Below are 21,414 nucleotides of genomic sequence, written 5' to 3'. Positions count from 1 at the left end.
AAACATTCTTAGTAAATGTAGCACCTGAGCTTGAATGTCAAGGATCATTGCCCCAAGGAATCGTGGGTCAGCCGGTGATAAAGCCACAGAAATCAGGACTCCATCCAGCGGGGCAAAGTGACCATTTGGAAATCAGCAGGTGTCCCGGTTATTTTACAAATGGGACAACTGCGACGGAGAAAGAGGAAGTGACACTTGCTGGTGGTCATACAGCTCAAGGGTCCAAAAACGACAGGCCACCATTTGTTTTTGTGTGGCTCTTGGGCTAAGAGTGGTTTTTACTTTTTAAAACGGTTAAGAAAAAAAAAAAAAAAAAACACCAAAGCAGAAGCATGTCTTTTGTGACATGTGAAATTCAAATTTCAGAGTCCGTAACAAAGTTCTGCTGGAACCCAGCTGTATTGTCTGCGGCCGCTTCCGCAGGACAGGAGCAGAGGTGGATAGTTGCAATGGAGATTGTAGAGCTCACAAAGCTGAAAATATTCACTACGGGGCCCTTTGCAGGCAAAGCTGGTGACCCCTGATTTTGCTGAGTAAGAGCGGAAGTGGGACTCGAACCCGGGGCTCCGGCTTCCAGATGAGGTTCTTCCTTGGGGCTCGAGCAGTGACCAAGGTTGGAGTGTTCTTTTTCTACAGCAGCCTCGTAGGGCCTCACTAGAAGCACTAGACGTGAACGTTTGGAGAGTGCATGGCAGGGACTTATAGCTGCGAAGGATGGAAAACACCCATCGCCCCCACTCCTGGAACGTTCATAAAGCTGTCTGTGTTGGCTCCACAGCGGTTCACTAAGAAACAGGGTTCGGCCTGGGGTGTTGCTACTTCAAACAATAAGTGGCAGTAAGACTTGGGGCCTGAACACTTGGGGAAGATTAGGTCTGAAAAGCAAAGAGGTTCCCACTTAAGCATTGAGGTTATTATCTTCTGTCCCTATTTTCCTCTAAACACATTTGACCAGCAGATAACTTTTTCAGGCCCCGATAAATAGTCCGAGTTATTTTTTGTATTATTTTCTTTTCCTTGCATTGTTAGTTTTTCATAAACAAAAAGTCATTTCACTTCTAAGCCACTGCGATCACATAAAACCAAAAAAAAAACAAAATAAAACCCAGAACACCCAGTCAGCATCTGGCAAGTGGGAGACGAGAAAGAAAAAGAAAGAAAAAGGCCAAATTGTTTAAGGTTTCATCTTCCCGCTCCCCAAGCCACGTGGTAGAAGGAAAAAATTCCTACAGGATCGAATGGAATTCTAGCTAGCTAGGGCCTAGGCTAACGGTTTTTGTGCCAGGATTCCCCAGCTTGGAGTGGCTTTCCTGAGCCAGGTGGGACCAGCCGAGCCACATCTGGGTTGTGCTGGGTGAGAAGATGAAAGATACTACAAGCCTCACAGAAAGAACGTGCCTTCCATCTCCTGGACAGACCTGTCCCTTAACGGGGACAGCACCCCGTTACTGGTAGCAGAGGCAGAGGCCCAGGAAAAACTTTCCAAGTCGGCCTGCCCCCCAAGGCATCCGCTTGTCCCACTAATAGCTCAGCGTTCAAGAGAAAACGTGCAAAAGAATTTCCCTTCCCCATCTAAGTACACTGCGGACAGGGGAAAGCAAATAGCGCACGCCATGTGAGGTACTTAAAACTATTTAAACAACAATGAACGCCTTGAAAAAAAAAGAGAAAAGAAAAAAATAGTCTAGACATTGAAAGTTGCTCTGGGAGTGGGTTTGGATGTGAGGGTAGGGGAGGGGAGAGAAAAAAGTTAATCTGGGAGCAAATGCTTGAGCCCTTAATTAGAGGGGTGTAAGCGGGACAGAGTGAGGATGGCTGGTAACTTGTTAAAACAGAGTTTCCCCAGCTCCAGAGGGAGGAAGGAAGGAAGGAAGGAAGCAAGAAGGAACAACTTCAAGAATTTTAATGGTTGTAATTAAGTACAGCAGCTATGAATTGTTTAGGGGCTTAATTTAACCTTACTCAAGAAGGCTCCAAGTTACTACTTGCTCGGTCCCCTGAACTTGGGTTATTTCTGTGGCCAGAGCAATTGAAACTTTTTCAGGTGCCAGGGCTGCAGCAGCCAGCATTTTCCAGAAGGGTTCCAGGGTTGGCTGGCCTGGTCTCGTGCGATCGTGGGGCGGGGAGTGGCAGAAGAAAGTTGTGGGGGACATACTGCCTTGAGAAAGAAGAGAGGAACACCCCACAGCCAACTTAAGTTCTCTTTCTCTTTCCTCCTGTAGATCTATCTGATTCCACATTGTCTTACACTGAAACGGAGGCCACCAACTCCCTCATCACGGCTCCGGGTGAATTCTCAGGTTGGCATTTTTTTTTCCCTGTATGTTGCCATTGTGTTGAACTTTATAGGAGGGGGACAAGTGGCAGGGGCCTGACGGAGGTCTTGTTGATGTCCCCCCTCCTTTTCTTTTCCCTGGGCCTCCCACCCCTCGAGGAGAAGACTGCCAGGGTCTTCATCACAGGTGTTCTTGGGGTTAAGAACAATCTATATGCCTGAGGCCTAAGGATGAGAACTTTTCAAGTGCCTGGCAATCCATGCTCTGACCAGTTTTCTCTTGTGGACATGATAAAAACCCAGCCCAGTTCTCCATCCCGATTTTGCGAGGGGTCCTCTCCCCAAGCTGGCTGTGAGGCAGCAAAATGGACGTGTTTGTTTACATTTGTCTTCTTGGGTTTCTCCTTCTGTCCCTGCTCTGGTGAAGGACCGATGCGCAGGGTCAGAAGAGGGGGAAATGGAGTGGGTAGAACGATCATGGGGAAGAGTCTAGCAAGCGAGGAGTTTTCCAGAGGCTGGTGGTTTCCGTGTCTCTCCCTGAGCACTGGGTGCTGGGCTAGGAAGCAGAGAGAACCCTGATTTGGAGCCTCCCCTACTTCCCACATTTAAGACTTGGCCATAGGGACCCTCACATTCTGGGGAACACTTAAATCAAGCTTTCCTTGAGAAATGACATGTTGGTGGTGACCCGGGGGCTTCGAGGGCCAGGAGGGGCTCAAGTGCCGAGGTCTGTGTGGCCTTTTGGGAGCATGGTGGGTAGGGTGCGCTGTGGGGACAGCTGGGGCTTGTGGCCTGGCTCTGTGCTGCGTTGGGTGACAGCCCCTCGGGCGGGAGATGCTTCCCCAGCAGGCATGGCTGGATCTCTTTGAGAAGTCCTGTGTTTGCCCGCATCTGAGCCGTCCACCCCGGACCCCACACCCTGTCATAATGGCAACAACAGTCATTGTAGCTCTCTATTGAGTGTTTACTTTGGGCCACATCCTCTACTCGGGCCCCTTTAGAATCATCATCTCAGAACAGCAGTAAAGTGACTTGCCCAGGATCACGTAGGAGCAGAGCCATTTGCCACTATGTCACTATGCTTCTGACCACTGTTCTGTCCCCCACTTCTCTGCAAGGGCTGGATGTACCTCCAGTGAACTTATTTCTCACGAAGCTCTGTCATTCCTGCCGTACTCTCCCCACGCCTCTACGGGTGTCACAGTGTTGGCTGCTCAGGGCTGCCTGTCCAGTCCCCGTGTCCAGAGCCCTTCCCCATCCGTTCCATGTTCCATCACAGCCGTGGGAGACCACAAGAGTACGTCTGTTTCGAAGATAGAGAAACTAGAAACCAGAGCAGGAAGTGACTTGCCCAGGGGTACAGTAGAGCTTATGGCGCAGCTGGTACTGGGGTCTAGGTCTTCTGGGTCCCACTTGCCTTCTGGTCTCTGGTGGCCCCTCTCATTGGCCCACTTTGTTTTCATCCCCGCCTTTTGGCCTTACTTGTTAAAATGTCTTTCCCTGAAAGACCCGACCAGATGAACGCAAGAAGTGGACGTTTTAACCCATTCTTCTTCCTCTGTGCCTACGTGGTTGGAAGCCACATATAATTTTGAAGCAAGAGGCTTAAAAGTATTTCTGAATGCGAGATTCCACGTCCCTGCCAACTGTCAGAGTGTACTTAACTTAGATGGGTTGCGCTGGCGTTGGTTGTGTGGACAGATGGGTAGTTTTTCATCATCTCTTCCCCTCCTTGTTAATGACGGAAACTGCTGTGTGTGGAGGTGTCTTACGGGTTCATGGTGTGTCCTCAGATGTGATCTCTTTTGATCTCTGTCATCCCAGAGCTGGCCTGGTGTGTGACACAGGCTGGAGAGAGCAGACCCCAGAGCACCTGCAGGAGGCCCCTCCCTACATCCGGTTCCCAGGGGAGAGCACCCTCTGGAGGCTGGAAGGTCTCCGGAGACCCTGAGGCCATTAGGTTGGGCTGCCTTTGGGGCCCAGTGGGCCTGTGTTTGGGATTCCCACGCAGCTATCCCAGAGCGACCTTTGGTGCTGACTGGTGAGAAGGCCCTGATGTGATGCTCTTTACCGTGTATGAGGATTGCATGGCTCTCATGAGGAAACCTGACATCCATTGCCTTGGGATTCTCAGGGACCGAAGGAACTGGGGAGGAAGTTTGGGATTTCCTTTTGGGGGTTGATCGGTCTGGGTTGCAGGTGGTCTCGGTAGGCGTTCCCCATTGTAGTTATCCGGGCCCCTCCCAGGGACGGCGTGGGTCTCCTCCCACTCTGCGGGTGCACAGTGCAGCGTTTGTAGCCTACTTGTGCCGTGGGGATCCCAGGACCGATGGGTGGGCCCTGCCCCTGCCTCCTGGATGCGTGTAGAGCTGGGGCTCTGGGTGGCTGTCACCTTGGAGGACAGGCTCAGGGAGGGAGGCCCTGCAGGGTGAGAAGAAGGCCCAGAGGGGGTCTCAGTGGATGGTGAAGCAAGACTCATCCTGCAAAGATGGGAGGCAGGGCGGGAGGTGAGGTCAGAAAGCTGAGGAGCGCAGGCAGGTAGAATGCGTGGGGACAGACCAGGCGTTGGATGCTGATGCTGACATTTATCTAACGTTGACATTCACTACTTAGCACTTTGCTGACTGCTGGTCCTTCTTCATCTCGCTGACTCCTTATCACAACCCAGTGAGACGCATTTGATTCCCCCTGTTTCAGAGGTGAGGAAACCGAGGCTCATGGCCAGGCCAGCTGCCCAGATTCCCAAACTGTAAGTGGCAGGCTTGGGGCGGGAGACTGAGCGGTGTGACTGTGCAGCCTTCCACAGCAAGGATCCCCACCCATCCTTCTCCCTGAGCCACACCTGGCAAGGTGGAGGGATCAAAAGGAGGCCCGGGACAGCCTGTCCTGATTGAAGTACTAGGGACAGGGCTGGGGCCTGGCTAGAGGCACAGGGCCCTGTGCTTCTCCGTGTCCCCACCGGGTGAAGCTTGCCCACCACCCGGAGACCACCCGCAGCCCCCTCTGTGTCCCTGCATCCTGGGGGGTGGGGGGTGGGCGGCGCTGTCCCTGAGAGCCTGGCCTCTCTCAGCGTCTTGGGATGGGTGTTGCCGGAGCAGGGTGTCTGCAGCTCCGGGACGGAGGCTGCCCTTGTTTGTCTTGTACAGTGACAATCCCAGCACCTGACCTGAGGCTGGCTATTTTTATCCAGCGCCAAGGTCTCTGCTTCACTTTCCCGTCCTGTTGCTGAGGCCACGTTAGGGGAAATGGGGGGATTCTGAGGCTTAGTCACAGCCAGGGCAGTTGAGGATGCATCGGTGGGCAGGGTGGGGGGCAGCAGGACAGGAGACTGTCTTGTTTCAGCCTTCTGCTGAACGCTTGACACCCTCTCATCTGATCTCTGCGTCGGCTCCAAATGTCGATACGTGATCTCCACTAAACAGACAAGAAAACTGAAGCTCAGGGTGGCAAGTGACTTCACCAAGATCACCCAGTAGGGGGCCAGAACATGGAGCTTCCACTAAGTAAAGACCCTTACACCTGGAGTCTTCAGTGGGACTTGAAAGCCTAGAAGTCCCCTTTTGGGGTGCCTTCACTTCAGGTCCTCGACACTCTGGTTTCCTTGCCTAACTGCTGCCCCTTGACTGTCTAAGGGGCATCCTCTTCCTCTCTGCAACATCTCCAACCGCCCCCCCCCCATTCCCTTTATTTCGATCTAGTTTGCAGAGGAAAGCAAGATTAGCTGGTTAAATTCATACTAAGGTGTGAGTGGCCGGTGGGCAACTCTGCTTGGCAAATTAAAGGCAGGATATGCAATAATTCAAAGAAATTGCAGGATCAAGGGCCACATGGGAACGACCTCTCTGAGGGCTGGGTTCTCTTGGCTCCAGGCTAGAAGAGAATGAGCGTGACGCAAGGAGCTTTTTGCCCTGGATGAGGTAGGAGGAGCTAGGCCAGGCTCAGTGCTGGGTGCTGAGTGAGCTCTGGGAGTTGAGCAGGGCCCAAGGTGATGGGCTGTGTTTAGAAGCCAGGCCTGTCTGACTCCAGTGCTGTGGGGCTGGAGCGTAGAGCACTGGGCAGACTTCTGTAGGAACCAGTAACTCCCCTCTAGTATCCTATTCTAGTGCCTATTGGATAACCGTTCGAGTGCTTTATTAAGCACCCACTGTATGCAAGACATGGTGTAAGCTGCCTGTCATGGGGACCAGACAGTCCCTTTGTCTGACTTTGGTTGTGTGTACCAGTATCTCAGTTCTTGGAGCATGCCGCTTTCTTTAGAGTGTCAGTGAGGGCGAGCCCCTCACTTTGAAGAGAAGGCCCGGGAAGAAAAGGAGCTACTCAGGACAGTGTGGAGAGTTGGGGGCTCAGCTGGATGTGGGTATCTTTCCTCCACCAGCCAAACTCTAAGCTCCTCAAGGGCACAGATCATTCTCCAGGATTCGTGCATTCTGTAGATTGGCAGAGTTTGGGAACAGAGGCTCAGAGAGGTTAGGAGAGCGTCTGAGGGCCGCACAGCAAGCATAGGAGGTGGAGCCAGGCCATAACCTAGATGGATGGGTCCATGCTGCCCACCCACCTGCCACCTTTCCTCTCAGTGGTCCCCGAAGAGGTTCCCCTTTGTGGTCAGTGCTGTCTGATGTGTGTCAGTGCTCACAGAAGCCAGGAGAGGAGTGAGTTAGCGCAGTATCATTTCCTGCTGCTTCCCGATTCTAGGACCCAAGCTTGCTCGCCTCAGAGGCCCTGGTCCAGAACGACCCTAGAGCTCCTCATTCTCCGGGGTCCTCAATTCAGCTCCCTCAGTGTGTGCTGAGCCTCTCTAGCAAGGTGGGCCGAAGAGCATGGGCTGCGCACCTTTGGGCCCTGGGTTCAAGTCCCGGCTCTGCCATTTCCTAGTTGTGGGGCTTTGGGGCAGCCGCTTAACCACTCCCACCCTTGGTTTTCTCACGTGTAAAATGAGGATGAAAATAACAATGTGTCACCTTATGGTGAGAGTGAAATGATGCCAAGTGAATCAGCCAAGGCTTGGCACACATGTGGTAGGTGTGGCCATTATGGTGTGCCAGGCACTGTGCTTGGGCTGGAAGCACAGAGATAAAAATTACATCATCTCTGCCCTCAAGGTACTCACAGACAGGTGAAGACACAAATAGTAATAATGAGAAGTGGAATAAGAGGCAATAAAGAGAAAGAAGGGCTTAGTGACTGACTCTTGGTATGGTGGGGAGTTGACCCAGGAAGACTCCCTGGAGGAGGTGATATCCAATTGGGTATTATAGAACGAATAGGAATCTACCAAAGAGGCAAGGTTTGGGGGGCGGGAGATGCGGTCCACGTAGAAGGAGAGCAAGTGCAGAGGCCTGGAAGTGTGAAAACAGCCTGATATTGAGAAACCAAAGGGGGGTAGAGGGGTTGGGAAGCAAGGTACCTGACGTTAGTGGGAGACGAGGCATGAGGAGGCGAAGGCCTGGGTAATAAAAAACTTTCTGCTATAATATACAGAGTACACAGGTAAGTGTCTAGCTTGGTGAATTTTTACCAACTGATCGCACCTGGGTGACAGGCAGGTCCCGGATAACATTGCCGTCACATGACTGTGCTCAGTCCCAACATGTGACAGTGCTCAGAGCCTGTGGGTCTAGGGGTGCCACGTGTTGAGTGAGTGGTTTAGAAGAGAGAGTGGGAGGGCAGGGGGATTGAGTTTTAGCTGAAAAGAGGGTTCCATTTGGCTTTGGAGAGCAGGAAGGACGTTTTACCTGGAGTTTGGGGCAGACAGTGCCCTGACACTACTCGCCTTGAACCTAGGTAGGTCCCCTTGGGTTAAGAGGTGGCCTTGGATGTGGCCCACTCCTGCTCTGCCTACCCACTGGGTCAGGCTCCAGCTTGGAAATTTGTGGATGGGTTGCAGGACTAACGCTGGGCTCTTGGGACCAGCTTACCATTTCCAATTCCGAAATAGCCCCAGACTCCTTGCCTCCTCTTGGGGCGGGGGTGGGGAGAGGGCACACTCACCTCTGCTCTGGTTCCTTGCATCATATCTCTGCCGTGTGTTTTTGTTTTTGTTTTAGCTTTGGTCAACAAAAGAAAAAAAAAACCTTCTTCCCTCCCTAAAACCTCCCAGGTATCTCACAGGGGGACCTGCTCTTCCTGGGCTAGTTTTTTGGAGCTGGAGGAGAGGTGGTGAGGGGGTCAAAGGCAAGAATGACAGAGGACCAGGCATTTGTGGAGGAGGCCTGGCCAACTTGGTTTGCCAAGAAGCACGTAGGGTGGTGAGCACTGCACTTGCGTGGGTTCCAGGCTTGGCCTTGCCCTTTACCCTATGGTGTGACCTCAGGTAAGCTCCTCACTCCCTAGTCTCAGTTTGCTCAGCTGTACATTGGGGCCATTGGGCCACCGATCTCAGGGGCCCCTTGATGCTTATGTGTTCCAGGTGGAGGGTACCAGCTCCTAGGCCTTGAGGGGTTGTACAGAGAGCTGGGGCTTCTGGCCTGCAGCATCTTAGCTTCTCATCATTGTCTCAGAGCCAAACTACAGCCTGGGACAAGGCCATGCAGAGGGAGGGGGGTTGGTGTACTGCCCCCTACCCTGGCAGCCCGGTCCCAGAATATGAAAACTTGGGGACTAGAGTGAGGGTACACTTAACTCATGACAATCCAAGGCCCAGAGAAGGCGACTGATTCACCAGAGATCACACAGCTTTTACATCCTCCAGGGTCCCTGACAGAGGATCCCAGGGCTGGTGCGTTTTCTGACCGTAGGCTTTGGGGTGACAAGTCAGTGTACTGAACATGTAGTAAGAGCCTACTGCATGCCAGTGCAGCTGCTACAAAGTGAAGAAAGCCAGGACCTTCCCCTTTAGGAGCTGATAGTCTAGGAGGAGAGGTAGATAACAAGCAAAGAATGGTGAATGATTTTGCTGAGTGCTGTGGAGATGTGGGCAAGCCTTAGCACCAGCACAGAAACAAGAGCAGGGGACTTTGTTGGGGTGGGAATGAGGTGTTCAGGGAAAGCTTCAAGGAGAAAGTGATTCTGAGTTGGGTTTTGTAGGATGACTAGGAGTTCACCAGGAGGACAACAGGATATAGATGGCCTGTCGGATAGAAGGAATGAATAGCTTGTACAGAAGCAGAGAGGTATGCAAATAGCACTGTGTGTTGTGAGTTTATTTGTGGCTAGAAGGTTAATACATGAGAGATGGAGAATAGGGTAAGATGAATCCAGAGATGTTGTCCTAAATCTGGAGGAATGGACTGGAACCGAGAGGTAGTGGGTACTGGGCCCAGAGGACCTCTGGGATATACTTGGTACTGAAGGGGCTCTGAACCTTGCCTAGCATCCAGCACAGGGCCTAGCCAATAGCCGGAGGTCATCGTGGGAGAAATAAATGAATGAATGGATTTTTGCCTGGGACAAAGAGATCTAGAAAACAGAGAGAACACATAAAAATAAAGACAGATCATAACACATTTAATAATCAGATTTCTGAATCCTCCCAAGAACTCTATGAAGGAGAAGGAACTGTGGCTCAGAGAGTTTAAGTAACTTCCTGAGGTCTCCCAGCTAGAAAGCGGTGAAACTGGGATCAGACCCAGGTAGTCTGGCCCCTGTTGGGTTCCCCAGGGTCTGGCGAGGTACCCTCTCTGCCCCCTGGAAGATACAGTACTCCAGTGATTCTTGGTCTTCTTTTGTGGGGGCTTTTGTGTTCCTGGGTACCCGAGATTCGGCATGAACAACTGTCACCGGGTCCTAGAGAGACTCTGCTCGTCGGATGGTTGCTGGATGAATACATGAGTAAATCAGTGAGATGGTGGGTGGGTGGATGGGCTTCTGAGTGGAGGCTGCTGGGCTGAGGGGGAGCCCTGTGCCCATCCAGGGCTGTGTGCCTCTGAGCTGGAGGCAGATGGCCCCTACCCCTCACTCTGCCTTGGGTGGCCTGCATCACTGGGGGAACCGGCAGGTTTTCTGAGGAGACCTGAAATTCCAGAAAATGCACTTGGTTGCATCCAGCCTAATCACAACCATCTGTCTGCCGGGCCCCATGGCTCGCCCTCCTCCTGTCCCCACTGGCACGCTTTCCCCGGGTGTCTGTAACAATTGGGAGCTGCGCTCGAAAGTTTCCTTGTCAGGGTAGAGCACCTGTTGCCAAGAGCTCCTCCTTTGATGCAGAAAATATATCCCGAAGGTACTTTGTCAGATGTTTTTATATTAAACATTCTCCCTCCGTGGCCCTTGGCTGCCAAGGGAAGCGGAGATGCATCGCTTTTCCAGTTGTCCTTTGTGGAAAGAATTCCTGGTGTTCACGGGCCCTTCCCCTATGCCCTCCCCTCCTCCCTCCACCCCCCCTCCCCCAGTCAGGGCCTGGCACCCCCAGCCTGAGAGGGTAAGGCCTGGGAGGCTGGCACCTCTGCAAAGCAGGTCCGCCCTGGCCCGAGGGAGGGACGCTACCCTCACCCCGTGGTGGAAGTCTCTGGAAAAACAGAGGTCTCATGTCTGGAGCAGACATCAAAGGCACTGTCCCAGACTGCAAGGTGAATCATCGCCGAGGCTTTAATTGATCTTTAAAAGGAGAGGGGGAAACTCAGAGATAGGAGCCTGGAAGCCGTTTTAATCTGAGTCGTCCAGGGTAGCGCCAGCTCTGGACAGAGCAGGGAGGAGCTGGGCTGCCAGGCCTTCTGTGCCAGGTGGGGGGAGAAGGTGGAGAGGTGGGCTCCCGTCACACAGTCACACAGCCTGAAATCGGGAAGGGAAGGGGCAGAGCCGGGAGCTGCATGGCTCCTGAGCAGCCCGGGGAAGCAGCGAAGTTGGGGGAGGAGGCTTTGCTGGGGCAGACGTGGTGAGTGGGGTGTGTTGGGAGAGAGATGGGGGCAGAGTGCAGCTTCTCTGGCTCCAGCTCCAGCCTCTTGGGGTGAAATGGGGCACCCAGCAGCCTGTTCATGTCAGGGTGTGTGTGCCCAGCAAGTCCCAGACTGTGTCCACCCCCCCCCCCCCACATTCTACCCACATTCCCCAGCCCTCCTGTCCACCGCCTTACGTCCGGCACTGAGGGGACACGCTCCCCAGCCCCTTGTTAGGTCCCAGCCTTCCGCTCAGCAGCTGTGTGGTCTTCCGCAAACTGCACATCTGCTCTGGTCAAGTTTTGCCCTGCTGAGTCGAGGGATGTGCAGGGTCACTCCCAGAGCTACCCGCAGGGTTACAGCAAAAGGCGACGGTGTTTCCAAGACAAGGCTGCTCTCAGAGGGCACACGTTGGGAATGGGGTTTGGCGGGCTTGGCTGTGAGGGCAGGGCCTGGGTCATCCCCACCTAGCACCCAGCTCAGGGCCTGGCATGCGGTAGATGCTGGGATTGTTTTGTGATTCACAGAAGGCCCGCCACCCCACAAAGAGTTTAAAACAAAATGGAACAGATTTCACAGAGTGGCTCTGGCTTCTCCACATCCCCGGACCCTCAGCTCACGTTGTCTGTCTCGAGCCCAAGGAGACCCTATTTGGTTCGGGGAGAGCCTTGTTTCTGGGCCCTCTGCTGCTCTTTGACCTGGGAGAGGAGCCGAGGAGGGCAGGAGAGGGTCCAGGTGCTTGGGGAGACAGACCCCGTCTCCTCCAACCTGGCTGCCCAGCTGTGTCTTAGCTCCCTGCCCTCTTCCCTCTCAGGGCAAAGCCAGACAGAGCCCTGGGAGCTTCCTCTGAGTTGAAAGTTAGTGACACAGCTGGCCCGGGGGCCCAGGAGACCCGGGTCCCAGTCCTGGCTCAGTCCCACATCTCTTGGTGGTCTCAACCTGCTTCCACTCGGCTTCTTTATCTGTAAAATGGGTCGGTTGGTCTCACTCATTGGTTCTCAACCCTCTTTGCACGTTAGAATCCCCTGAAGAGTTTTTACAAAGCTCAGGCCCCACTCTAGAAATGGTTGGGGGGAGACTGGGCATCAGGGTTTTAAAAATTCCCCGGGTGATTCTAATGTGCAACCAGGGCTAAGAGCCGCAGATCCAAATGGACCTAGAAGGGATCTAGAGCATCTGGGCCATCTTCCCCTCAAGACAGGAGCCTTAGCTTGGTCACTTCTGGGATGGGCGTGTGGCATCTTAAAGCGGTTGGCTGCCCGGCTCTAGTCCCGTCAGTTACCACTCGTGTTCTGGGGGTTAGTGGTGGGAGAGCACCAGTGAGGTCACGTCTGACCCTCCCTCTGAAAGTCACCAGGTGCCTACTCAGCACAGCCTGGTGAAGTGGGAGTTGTGACCTCCAGTTTTCCGGGAAGAAAACTGAGTCTGGGAGGTGGTTAAAGTGATGCTCAGAGACACTCAGCTAAAGGCAAGCATCTGACCAGTGCCTCCATGAGAAGACTGCCGTTTTCATCTTGTGCAGGAAACTGGGCTCTCTGTGGTTGCTCAGGAAAGCGGGGGACAGCCCCACCTGAGCCCTGAGGCCCTCTCCTTGCCCAGATGCCTCCCTTGGGTCTGAACAGCTTTACTAAAAAAATAAAATAAGCCACTTAGCCCCGCCCAGATCTGCTTCTAGACCTTGGAGTAGGATGTGGAGTGAGGAATATGAATGACAAGGGATGCTCGTGAACTCAAGAGGGCAAGGGTGAAAAGCCCAGGCCTTGGAGCCAGACAGACCTGTGATTTCAATCACTTAGCCTCAGGCTTCCCGGTGGCTCAGTGATTAAGAATCCACCTGCCAATGCAGGGAACACAGGTTCGAGCCCTGGTCCGGGGAGATCCCACATGCCGCGGAGCAACTAAGCCCGTGCGCCACAACTACTGAGCCTGCGTGCCTAGAGCCCGCAAGCCACAACTACTGACCCGTGTGCCACAGCTACTGAGCCCGCACGCCACAGCTACTGAAGACCACACGCCTAGAATCTGTGCTCCACAGCAAGAGAAGCCACCACAATGAGAAGCCCGCACACCGCAACGAAGAGTAGCCCCCGCTCGCCGCAGCTAGAGAAAGCCTGCACACAGCAACGAAGACCCAGCACAGTCAAAAATAAATAAATTAATTAAAAAAAATTTCACTCAGCCTCCCTTTTGCAGCCTTGCCTCACTCCACTTCTGGCAAGTGGGCTGGGCAGCACCTCATGGATGCCATGGAGATCCCGTATGTACCATAGGTAGCAAGGTAGCTGAGGAATATTTAATTTTCTGTAAGTGGTAATTAAGTGAATTGGTAACCACGTATTAGCATGAGGGATAGGATTGTGTGAAGCGGATACCCAAGGAAGGTCCTTCCCAAGAAACTTAGAATCTAACTGGGAAGATTGGGGAAAAAACCGCTTCCTAGAGAGGCAGGGAAAATGCTGTTTCCTAAGTGCATAGTGTGGGGCTGGGAGACAGCCGCTTTCTGGGGTGGCTGCAGGGCATGCTGGGAGAGGGGCTGGGTCAGGAGGCAGGGGGTGTGTCACCAGGAGGGGGAAAGGGCACCCCAGAGCCAGGGACATGCTGGGCAAGGGCAAGGCCATGTGATGATGCTTGCTCTGGGAAGGGGAGCAATCCTGGCAGGGCAGTAAGAAGTGAGGCCCAAGGGGAAGGCCTTGAATACCACTTCAAGGAAGGCTACACTTTTCTCTATGGTGGGCCATGGCTGTACATCCCAGAAATACTTTTGATTGCTAGGTGCTTTAGAGAATAGGTTTGCATGGCTCTATCTTGACTTGGAACACTGTCGACTAGTTTTCCTCTTTCTAGAGTTGGTATAAACAGAAGCATACACTGAGGGCTCTTCCTTTTTCTGTTTTCTTTTTTTATTGAGATATAATTGGCATATAGCATAGTATTAGTTTTAGGGCTACAAGGTAATGATTTGATACATATGTGTGTATATATTGTGAAATGATTACCATCTAAATTTAGTTACCATCCATCCCCTCACATAGTGACAAATGTTTTTTTTCTTGTGATCAGAACTTCTAAGATTACTCTTAGGAACTTGCAAATATGTAATACTATAATGTTAGCTACAGTCACCAGGCTGTACATTACATCTCCAGGCCTTGCTTATCTTATTGCTGGGAGTCTGGACCTTTTGACCCCCTTCATCCACTCTTCCCCACCCCCACCTTTGGCAACCACCAATCCTGTGGGCTCTTCTTCAACATAGCAGATGTTTGTGAGACTCACCCATACTATCGTGAACATCTGTGATCACGCATTCATTGCCGGGTAATACTGTATGGGCACAGCCATGGTTCTCCTAGGCTAATGTATCCATTTTACTCCTGACGGGCACTTGGGCAGTTCCCAGTTTCTGGCTCCTACTGGTGATGTTACTAATAAATATTCTTGGACAAGCCTTTCTGTGGACATAAGGAGATGCTTCTCTTGGGTAATATACCTGGAAGTGGCATTGCTGGGCTCTCCATCAAACATGTGGTCAGCTTTATTCCATGCTTTACCAGACTGTTGTCCAAGGCCATGACAGTCAGAAACACTTTTAAGGTTTTGGTTCATCCCACCCATTTTACAGATGAGACCAGAGAGGGACAGTGCCGGTCCTGGGCCCCACAGCTCCCAGGTGGCAGAGCCCGGTCCAGACCTGGGGTCTTGCCACTCCGTGCCCAGGCCTCTGCCTACATGGAGGTGGTGCTCAGCCCACCACTCAGACATCTGACCTCAGGTCCCATTCCCCACCTCCCCGCTACCCCCCAGGCAGGATTCTAGGTCCATATCCTTTCTGAAGACCCTGGGCACTGCACTCTGGGAAAACAAAAAGGAGAAAAGAGTGAAAGGAAACCAAACATTGGAAAAGAAGTGTGTTTCCAATAAACTGGGCCTTTCACCAGTAGCCAAAACATTACATTCCTGTACCCCGGGAGCAGCCGGTCGGGTCTGCCTCTCCGGGCTGTAAATCTTGTGGGTGCTGGGTCGGGACTTCCGCCTCGTCCGGGGGCACACAGATGGGCAGTGTCCTTGGGGGCTTTGGATCCCTGGGCTGGAGGGTTGGGGGACATGTCACTTTTACAGTGGGCTGGCTTGGCCACTGCAGGGCCCCTGACAACCGGGCAGCTGGGCCTTTCTGAGGGAGCAGTGTGTGAGTTACTGTAAGAGATTTTCCTCCCCTACCCGCCCCCTCCCTTACTTGGGTGCTTTGATGGGTTGGAGGTGTTTATAGGCTTGATTCATGACCGAGTTACCAGGGTTTTCCACGGAAATAACTTATTAAAGGGGCCATGCACACAGCGACATTGAAGTCTGGAGAGGGGGCGCATCAAAGGCGCCCGTGGCCCAGAGCTCCAGACACGAGCGGGCAAGGAGGGGCAGGGAGGGAGCGGACCTGGGCTGCGGGAAAAACACTTGGGCTAAAGCAAACACTCCCCAGACAAACCCAAATTCAGGTCCCTGGAAAAAAGTGGGGAGAAAGTGAAAGCCCCACATCCCAGAGCAGCCCTTCATCGGACCCTTTGGCCCAGATGTGGGGACACATGTGGGTGCCCGGCATGATACCCGGACTTTCTGCTGTCATGCCTGTACCTCCCCTTGGCCCAGGGCTGGTCCTTGGGAGGAAATGCCTTTTGCCAGGGATGGGTGGGGGAGAAGTTAGGGGTAGAAGGATTTTCTGGTTCTTCCCTTTCCCGATGGCGATGGTGCCTCTCCTTTGATTTAATTATATCTAGTTTGTCTTTGTCAGTAAAATCCTTCCTTTTCCAGGAAGCCTTCAGGGATTACGTAGTCCAGAGTGGCTTCTCTCTTTTCTGAACTTTCAGTAGTTTTCATCTGTACACTCTCTTGGCTGTGGGTTGATTTTGCACGGAGTCTGCCTGCTGTCCCCAGCCAGACTGTGAATGCCTTCTGGGCAGGGCCTGGGCCTGCCTCTGCCCCTTAGGGAAACTGGTGGTCCTGGTGCCTGGCATCGCACACCTCATGCAGGAGGACGTGGATTGAAGTCATTCCCTGCAACTCAGTCCTTGCTCTTCGACAATAATAATAACAATAACAGTAGGAGAAGTAATAATAATGGCTAAAATTTGAGTACTGCAAAACGTGTGTTTTTATTCCTCAAGCTCATTCAGTCCCAATAAGGTAGGTTCTATTATCACTTGCCCTCATTTTTCAGATGAGAAAACTGAGGCTCAGATGGGAGAAGCAATTTGTCCAGGGGCAACAAGCTAATAAATGGCAGAGCTGAGGTCTGAACACACATCCACCTGACTGCAGAGCTTCTGTCCTTGGACAAGTTAATTTACCTCTCTGGGCCAGAGTTACCCTCACATTTATCTGACTGGTTGGAGAAACAAGACGAACCCTCGTGAGACTACACACGGTTTGTTTGGTTTGGTTTTTTAAGATACCGTCTGCATACAGTAAAACTGTTTGAAAGCGGACTGTCCTGTGAATTTTGACAGTTATGTAACATTATTACATAATCAAGATACAGAACATTTCCATCACCCCTCAAAAGTTCCTTGGTGCCCCTTATGGTCAGCCCTTACCCCATTACCCAGCTGCTGGCAACCACCCATGTGTTTTCTCTCTAGTTTTGCCTTTTCCAGAACATCCTACAGATGTAATCATGTAGCAAGTAGCCTTTTGTACCTTTTTCTTTAACCCAGAATAATGCTTTGAGATTCATTCATGGTGTCGCGTGGGTGGACATTTGGGTTATTTCCAGTGTTTTTGGCTGTAAACGTTTGTGTTCAGGTTTTTGTGTGAACATAAGTTTTCAATTCACTTGAGTAAATAAAGGAGTGGGATTATTGGGTGTAGGGCTGAAGGTATGTTTAACTTTATAAAAAATTGCCAAACTGTTTTCCAAAGTTTGTACCGTTTAGCCATCTCACCAGCAGCGTGTGAGAGTTCCAGTCACTCCACATCCTCACCAGCCCTTGGTATGGTCAATTTGCTTTTGAGTTATTCTAATAGATGTGTAGTGGTATCTCACTGTGTTTTTTTTTTTTTAAATAGATTTATTTATTTATTTTTGGCTGCTTTGGGTCTTAGTTGCTGCACACAGGCTTTCTCTAGTTGTGGTGAGCAGGGGCTACTCTTTGTTGTGGTGCGCGGGCTTCTCATCGGGGTGGCTTTTCTTGTCGCGGAGCACGGGCTCTAGGCGCGCGGGCTTCAGTAGTTGTGGCATGTGGGTTCAGTAGTTGTGGCTCGCGGGCTCTAGAGCACAGGCTCAGTAGTTGTGGCACGTGGACTTCAGTAGCTGTGGCGCACAGGCTGCGCAGCATGTGGGATCTTCCCAGACCAGGGCTCGAACCTGTGTCCCCTGCATTGGCAGGCGGATTCTTAACCACTGCGCCACTAGGGAAGCCCTCTCATTGTGGTTTTAATTCACATTTTCCTAATGACTAGTGATGTTGAACTTCTTTTCATGTGCTTATTTGCCATCTGTATCTGTGGTGAAGTATCTGTTCAGATCTTTGCAGTTTTTATATTGGGTTGATTGCTTTTATATTGAGTTTTGAGAGTTCTTTATATATTGGTTATAAGTCCTTTAAAAGATATGTGTTTTGTAAATGTTTTCTCCCAGTCTGTGGCGTGTCTTTTCCTTTTCATAATGGAGTCTTTTGAAGAACAGAAGTTTTTATTTTTGCTGAAGTCCAGTCGGTCATTTGTTTCTTTTCATGTTTTTGTGCCATATGAAGAACCTGCCAGACCTAAGGTAACAAAGATTTTCTCCTATGTTTTCTTCTAAAAGTTTTATAGTTTTTGGTTTTACATTTAGGTTTATAGTCCATGTTGAGTTGATTTTTTGTTCAAGGTGTGGGATAAGGGCCTAGTTTCTTTTTTCTTTCCTTTTTTTTTTTTTTCACCTGTGGAGGTACAGTTGTTCTAGTCACATTTGTTGAAAAGACTACCCTTTCTCTTTACCCAAATTATGTTGGCCCCTTTGTCAAAAACCAGTCGATCATTTATGTGTGTTCTCTTTCTGGACCCTGTTCTGTTTCATTGTCTGTCCCTTTACCAATACTGCACCGTCTTAACTATTGTAGCTTCATAGTAAGTTTTGAAATTGGGTAGCATGAGTCCTCCAGCTTCATTCTTTTTTTAGAGTTGTTTTGGCTGTTCCAAGCATTTGCATTTCCATATTAATTTTAGAATCAGCTGTTGATTTCTGCAAAATCCTGCTGGGATTTTGTTTGGGATTGCATCAGATCTATAGATCAGTTTGGGCAGAATTGACATCTTGAAAATATTGTCTTCCAGTCAATGAATAGGGTGTGTCTCTCCATGTATTTGGGTATTTGATTTGTCTCACTGGTGTTCCGTAGTTTTCGGAATACGGATCATGCATGTGATTGTTAAATTTATACCAACGTAGTTCACGTTTCTTGGTACTGTTATAAATTGTAAAACATTTTCCGGTTATTCACTACTAGTATCTAGAAATACAATGGACTCTTATATATTGACCTGGTATGCATAGGATTTGAATGGCTTTGGTGCTTGGTGCTGGGTGCCATGTCTCAGAGGAAGAGTTGCAAAGGGGAGAAGTTTTTTCTCCTGGATTCTCAGCAACATCACCTCTGCCCCCATGACATTCCCTGAGGTAGTCAAGTGTGAATTTATCCTACCAAGACAGATGTGACATTTTGGGCGAGTTGCCTCAGACTTCGGGTGTCAGCTTCCTGTCTGTAAAATGGAAGGCAGTGGAGACAGCTGGATCGGATGACCTGGTGAGATCCTTTCCAGCCCTGAGCCTGCTGTTCACAGAAACCACAGGGTGGGAGCTTGGCAAGAGAGCTGAGTCCTTACCTCAGGGAACCCTCTCCTGATTTCGCAGAACGGAGAGGGCAGGGGACTTGCCTGGGGTTGCCCGATAGCTGATGAGAGGACAGGTCTCCTCTTCCCAGACCCAGGCCCTCACCCCTGATTTGGACAGGGAAAGACAGCCCAGTGTGGTGACGGGAAGGTGACTCCACCTTCGGGAAGGAGGGAGAGGCTGGCGAGGCAGCTATCAGTGCCAGCCGCCAAGAGGCTGCTGGGAGCTGTGACCCTCAGAAGGGGCCAGTTCACGTTTGGCTGTTTTCAACGTTTAAAAGCACGGTGCTTGGAAATGCGGGTTTTGGCTGACCTCGCCCTGAGTGCAATTTAAAGGCCTTTGTAACTCTTTGGTTTGGAACCGGGTCCGGGCATGGCGAAGGGAAAACACTGGAGCCCGTGAGTACTCGTTCCAGTTGCCCTGCCTCTGGGAGAGGAAAGCAGCCTCCTTCCCTTCGTCACTGCACACAGCCCAGGAACCTAAAGGGTACAAGCAGGGAGGAGAGGACAATGGAGGGGAAGAGCATCCTCGGCCATAGAGGCCCTAGCCTGGCCTGGATGTAACAGTGCTAGGAGCAGCTCAGCACCTTATCCCCATCAGCTTTGATTTTCCCGGCACCTCCCTTGAGTTCTCGTCCCTTTTTTTTTTTTTTTAATTAATCTATTTATTTATTTATTTATTTATTTATTTATTTATTTATTTATTTATTTATTTATGGCTGTGTTGGGTCTTCGTTTCTGTGCGAGGGCTTTCTCTAGTTGCGGCAAGCGGGGGCCACTCTTCATCGCGGTGCGCGGGCCTCTCACTATCACGGCCTCTCTTGTTGCGGAGCACAGGCTCCAGACGCGCAGGCTCAGTAACTGTGGCTCACGGGCCTAGTTGCTCCGCGGCATGTGGGATCTTCCCAGACTAGGGCTCGAACCCGTGTTCCCTGCATCGGCAGGCAGGTTCTCAACCACTGCACCACCAGGGAAGCCCCTCGTCCCATTTTTACCGATGAAGAAACTGAGGCTCAGAGAGGTTTCAGAACTTACCTGCCAGGGTCACACAGGGAGCGAGTGAAGGGGCTGTGACTTGAACCCAAGTTTTCTCTGAACTCAGAAGCTGGGGTGAGGCAAGGGGCTGCTCATGGGCGTAAGGTTTCCGTTGGGGTGATGGAGAAGGTCTAGAGCTAGACAGTGGCGTGGCTGCCCAGCATGGTGGGTGTTCTTAATGCCACTGAATTGTATGTTTGAAAATGGTTAAAATGGTTAATTTCTATTATGTGTATTTTACCACAGTTAAAATAAACCCTGGTGTGCCTTTCCCCCCATCCGTGCTGCCTCCTGCATAGCAGACTCCTTGGCATGGCAGAGGGTGGACCCTTGCTGCTGTGCCTCCCGGTTGGTGGGACCGCCCAGGGTCCAGGTAGAAGGGCAGGTAGGGGCTTTGGCCAGCAGATAGCCATGGCTGGGTTGGCCTTTCCATTGCCACCCCCTTCTTTAAGAATAGAGAGATGCTTAAACCCTGGCAGCATCCCCAAGAGGATGCTGGGACACTGTCCCAGAGCTCTTGAACCACACAAAAGAGGTGGGACCTGGGGTGACCGTGGTCTGCCGGCCACCAAATCCACGCCATAGTCTAGGGCTGGGCTGGAGCCAGAAATGGCCTGGTGCCCGCCTGGTTGGCCTCTGGTCTCTGTCCCTTGGCACTGTCCCCCACAGGGGCCTTCCCCTTTGGGAGGGAAATCGGAGAAGGAAAGTCAGAACCTTAACTGCTCACATTTTTTTAGAGATGCATAATGAAGGATGCAGGGGGAAATGATAGGAGGTACTTTAGCCAAAACAAACAAGCAAATAAGTAAAAGGGGCTAAATGTAGCAACTTAATAATTGTTGAATCTGAGTGAGAGTTAGCTTAGGTTGGGGGGCTCTGAGAAACAGAGCCTGAGATGGGGATTTGGACACATGCAGCTTATTGGGGGGCTTCTTCTCGGGAGAAGGGAGTGAGGGAAGCAAAATGGGGCAGCAAGGATGTGGGCTTAGCTGGAGTCCAGCCTCAGCCTGGTCCACGGGGAGCTCTGGAGCGGGAACTGCACCCCAGAGTTGGTCACACCTTGAGGCAAGGGATCAGCCTTTTGTTTCCGTGTCAGTTACTCATTGGCTGTGGGTAGGTGTGCGTGCGCACACACGCACACACACACACGCACGCACGCATGCACGCACACACACTGGGAGGGGGGACTATAATCACCTGACCAGGACAGTTCTCCCAGTAAGGGGCACCTGCGAACCATTAGCAGCCCAAACCCTCCCAGTAGCTGGGGACAAAGGGGACCTGGGAGGTGGATGTAACATCATCCACTCCGTGGGTATATAGGAGTTTATTGTTACTCTTCTACTTTTGTTGTACGCTTGAAATTTTTCATAATGGGAAAAGAATCTCTGCTGAGACAGGGTTCTGAGAAGAAAGGAAGAAAAGGGTAACTTT

At 51.5% G+C, this 21,414-nt stretch overlaps 1 protein-coding gene across 1 annotated transcript in view; it reads left to right on the top strand.

Annotated features, from left to right (window-relative positions):
- SMAD6 (SMAD family member 6) overlaps positions 1 to 21,414 on the top strand; it is a 75,243-nt gene that overhangs the window by 11,400 nt on the left and 42,429 nt on the right. Inside the window, 1 exon segment of the mRNA XM_032622792.1 lies at positions 2,223 to 2,300. Within this exon segment, the coding sequence (XP_032478683.1) occupies positions 2,223 to 2,300 (78 nt within the window).

Source organism: Phocoena sinus, chromosome 2, assembly GCF_008692025.1.
Source record: "Phocoena sinus isolate mPhoSin1 chromosome 2, mPhoSin1.pri, whole genome shotgun sequence".
Taxonomy (NCBI): domain Eukaryota; kingdom Metazoa; phylum Chordata; class Mammalia; order Artiodactyla; family Phocoenidae; genus Phocoena; species Phocoena sinus.
The sequence above is the reverse complement of the archived record's forward strand: the minus strand, read 5'-3'. Positions and strand labels throughout refer to the sequence as shown.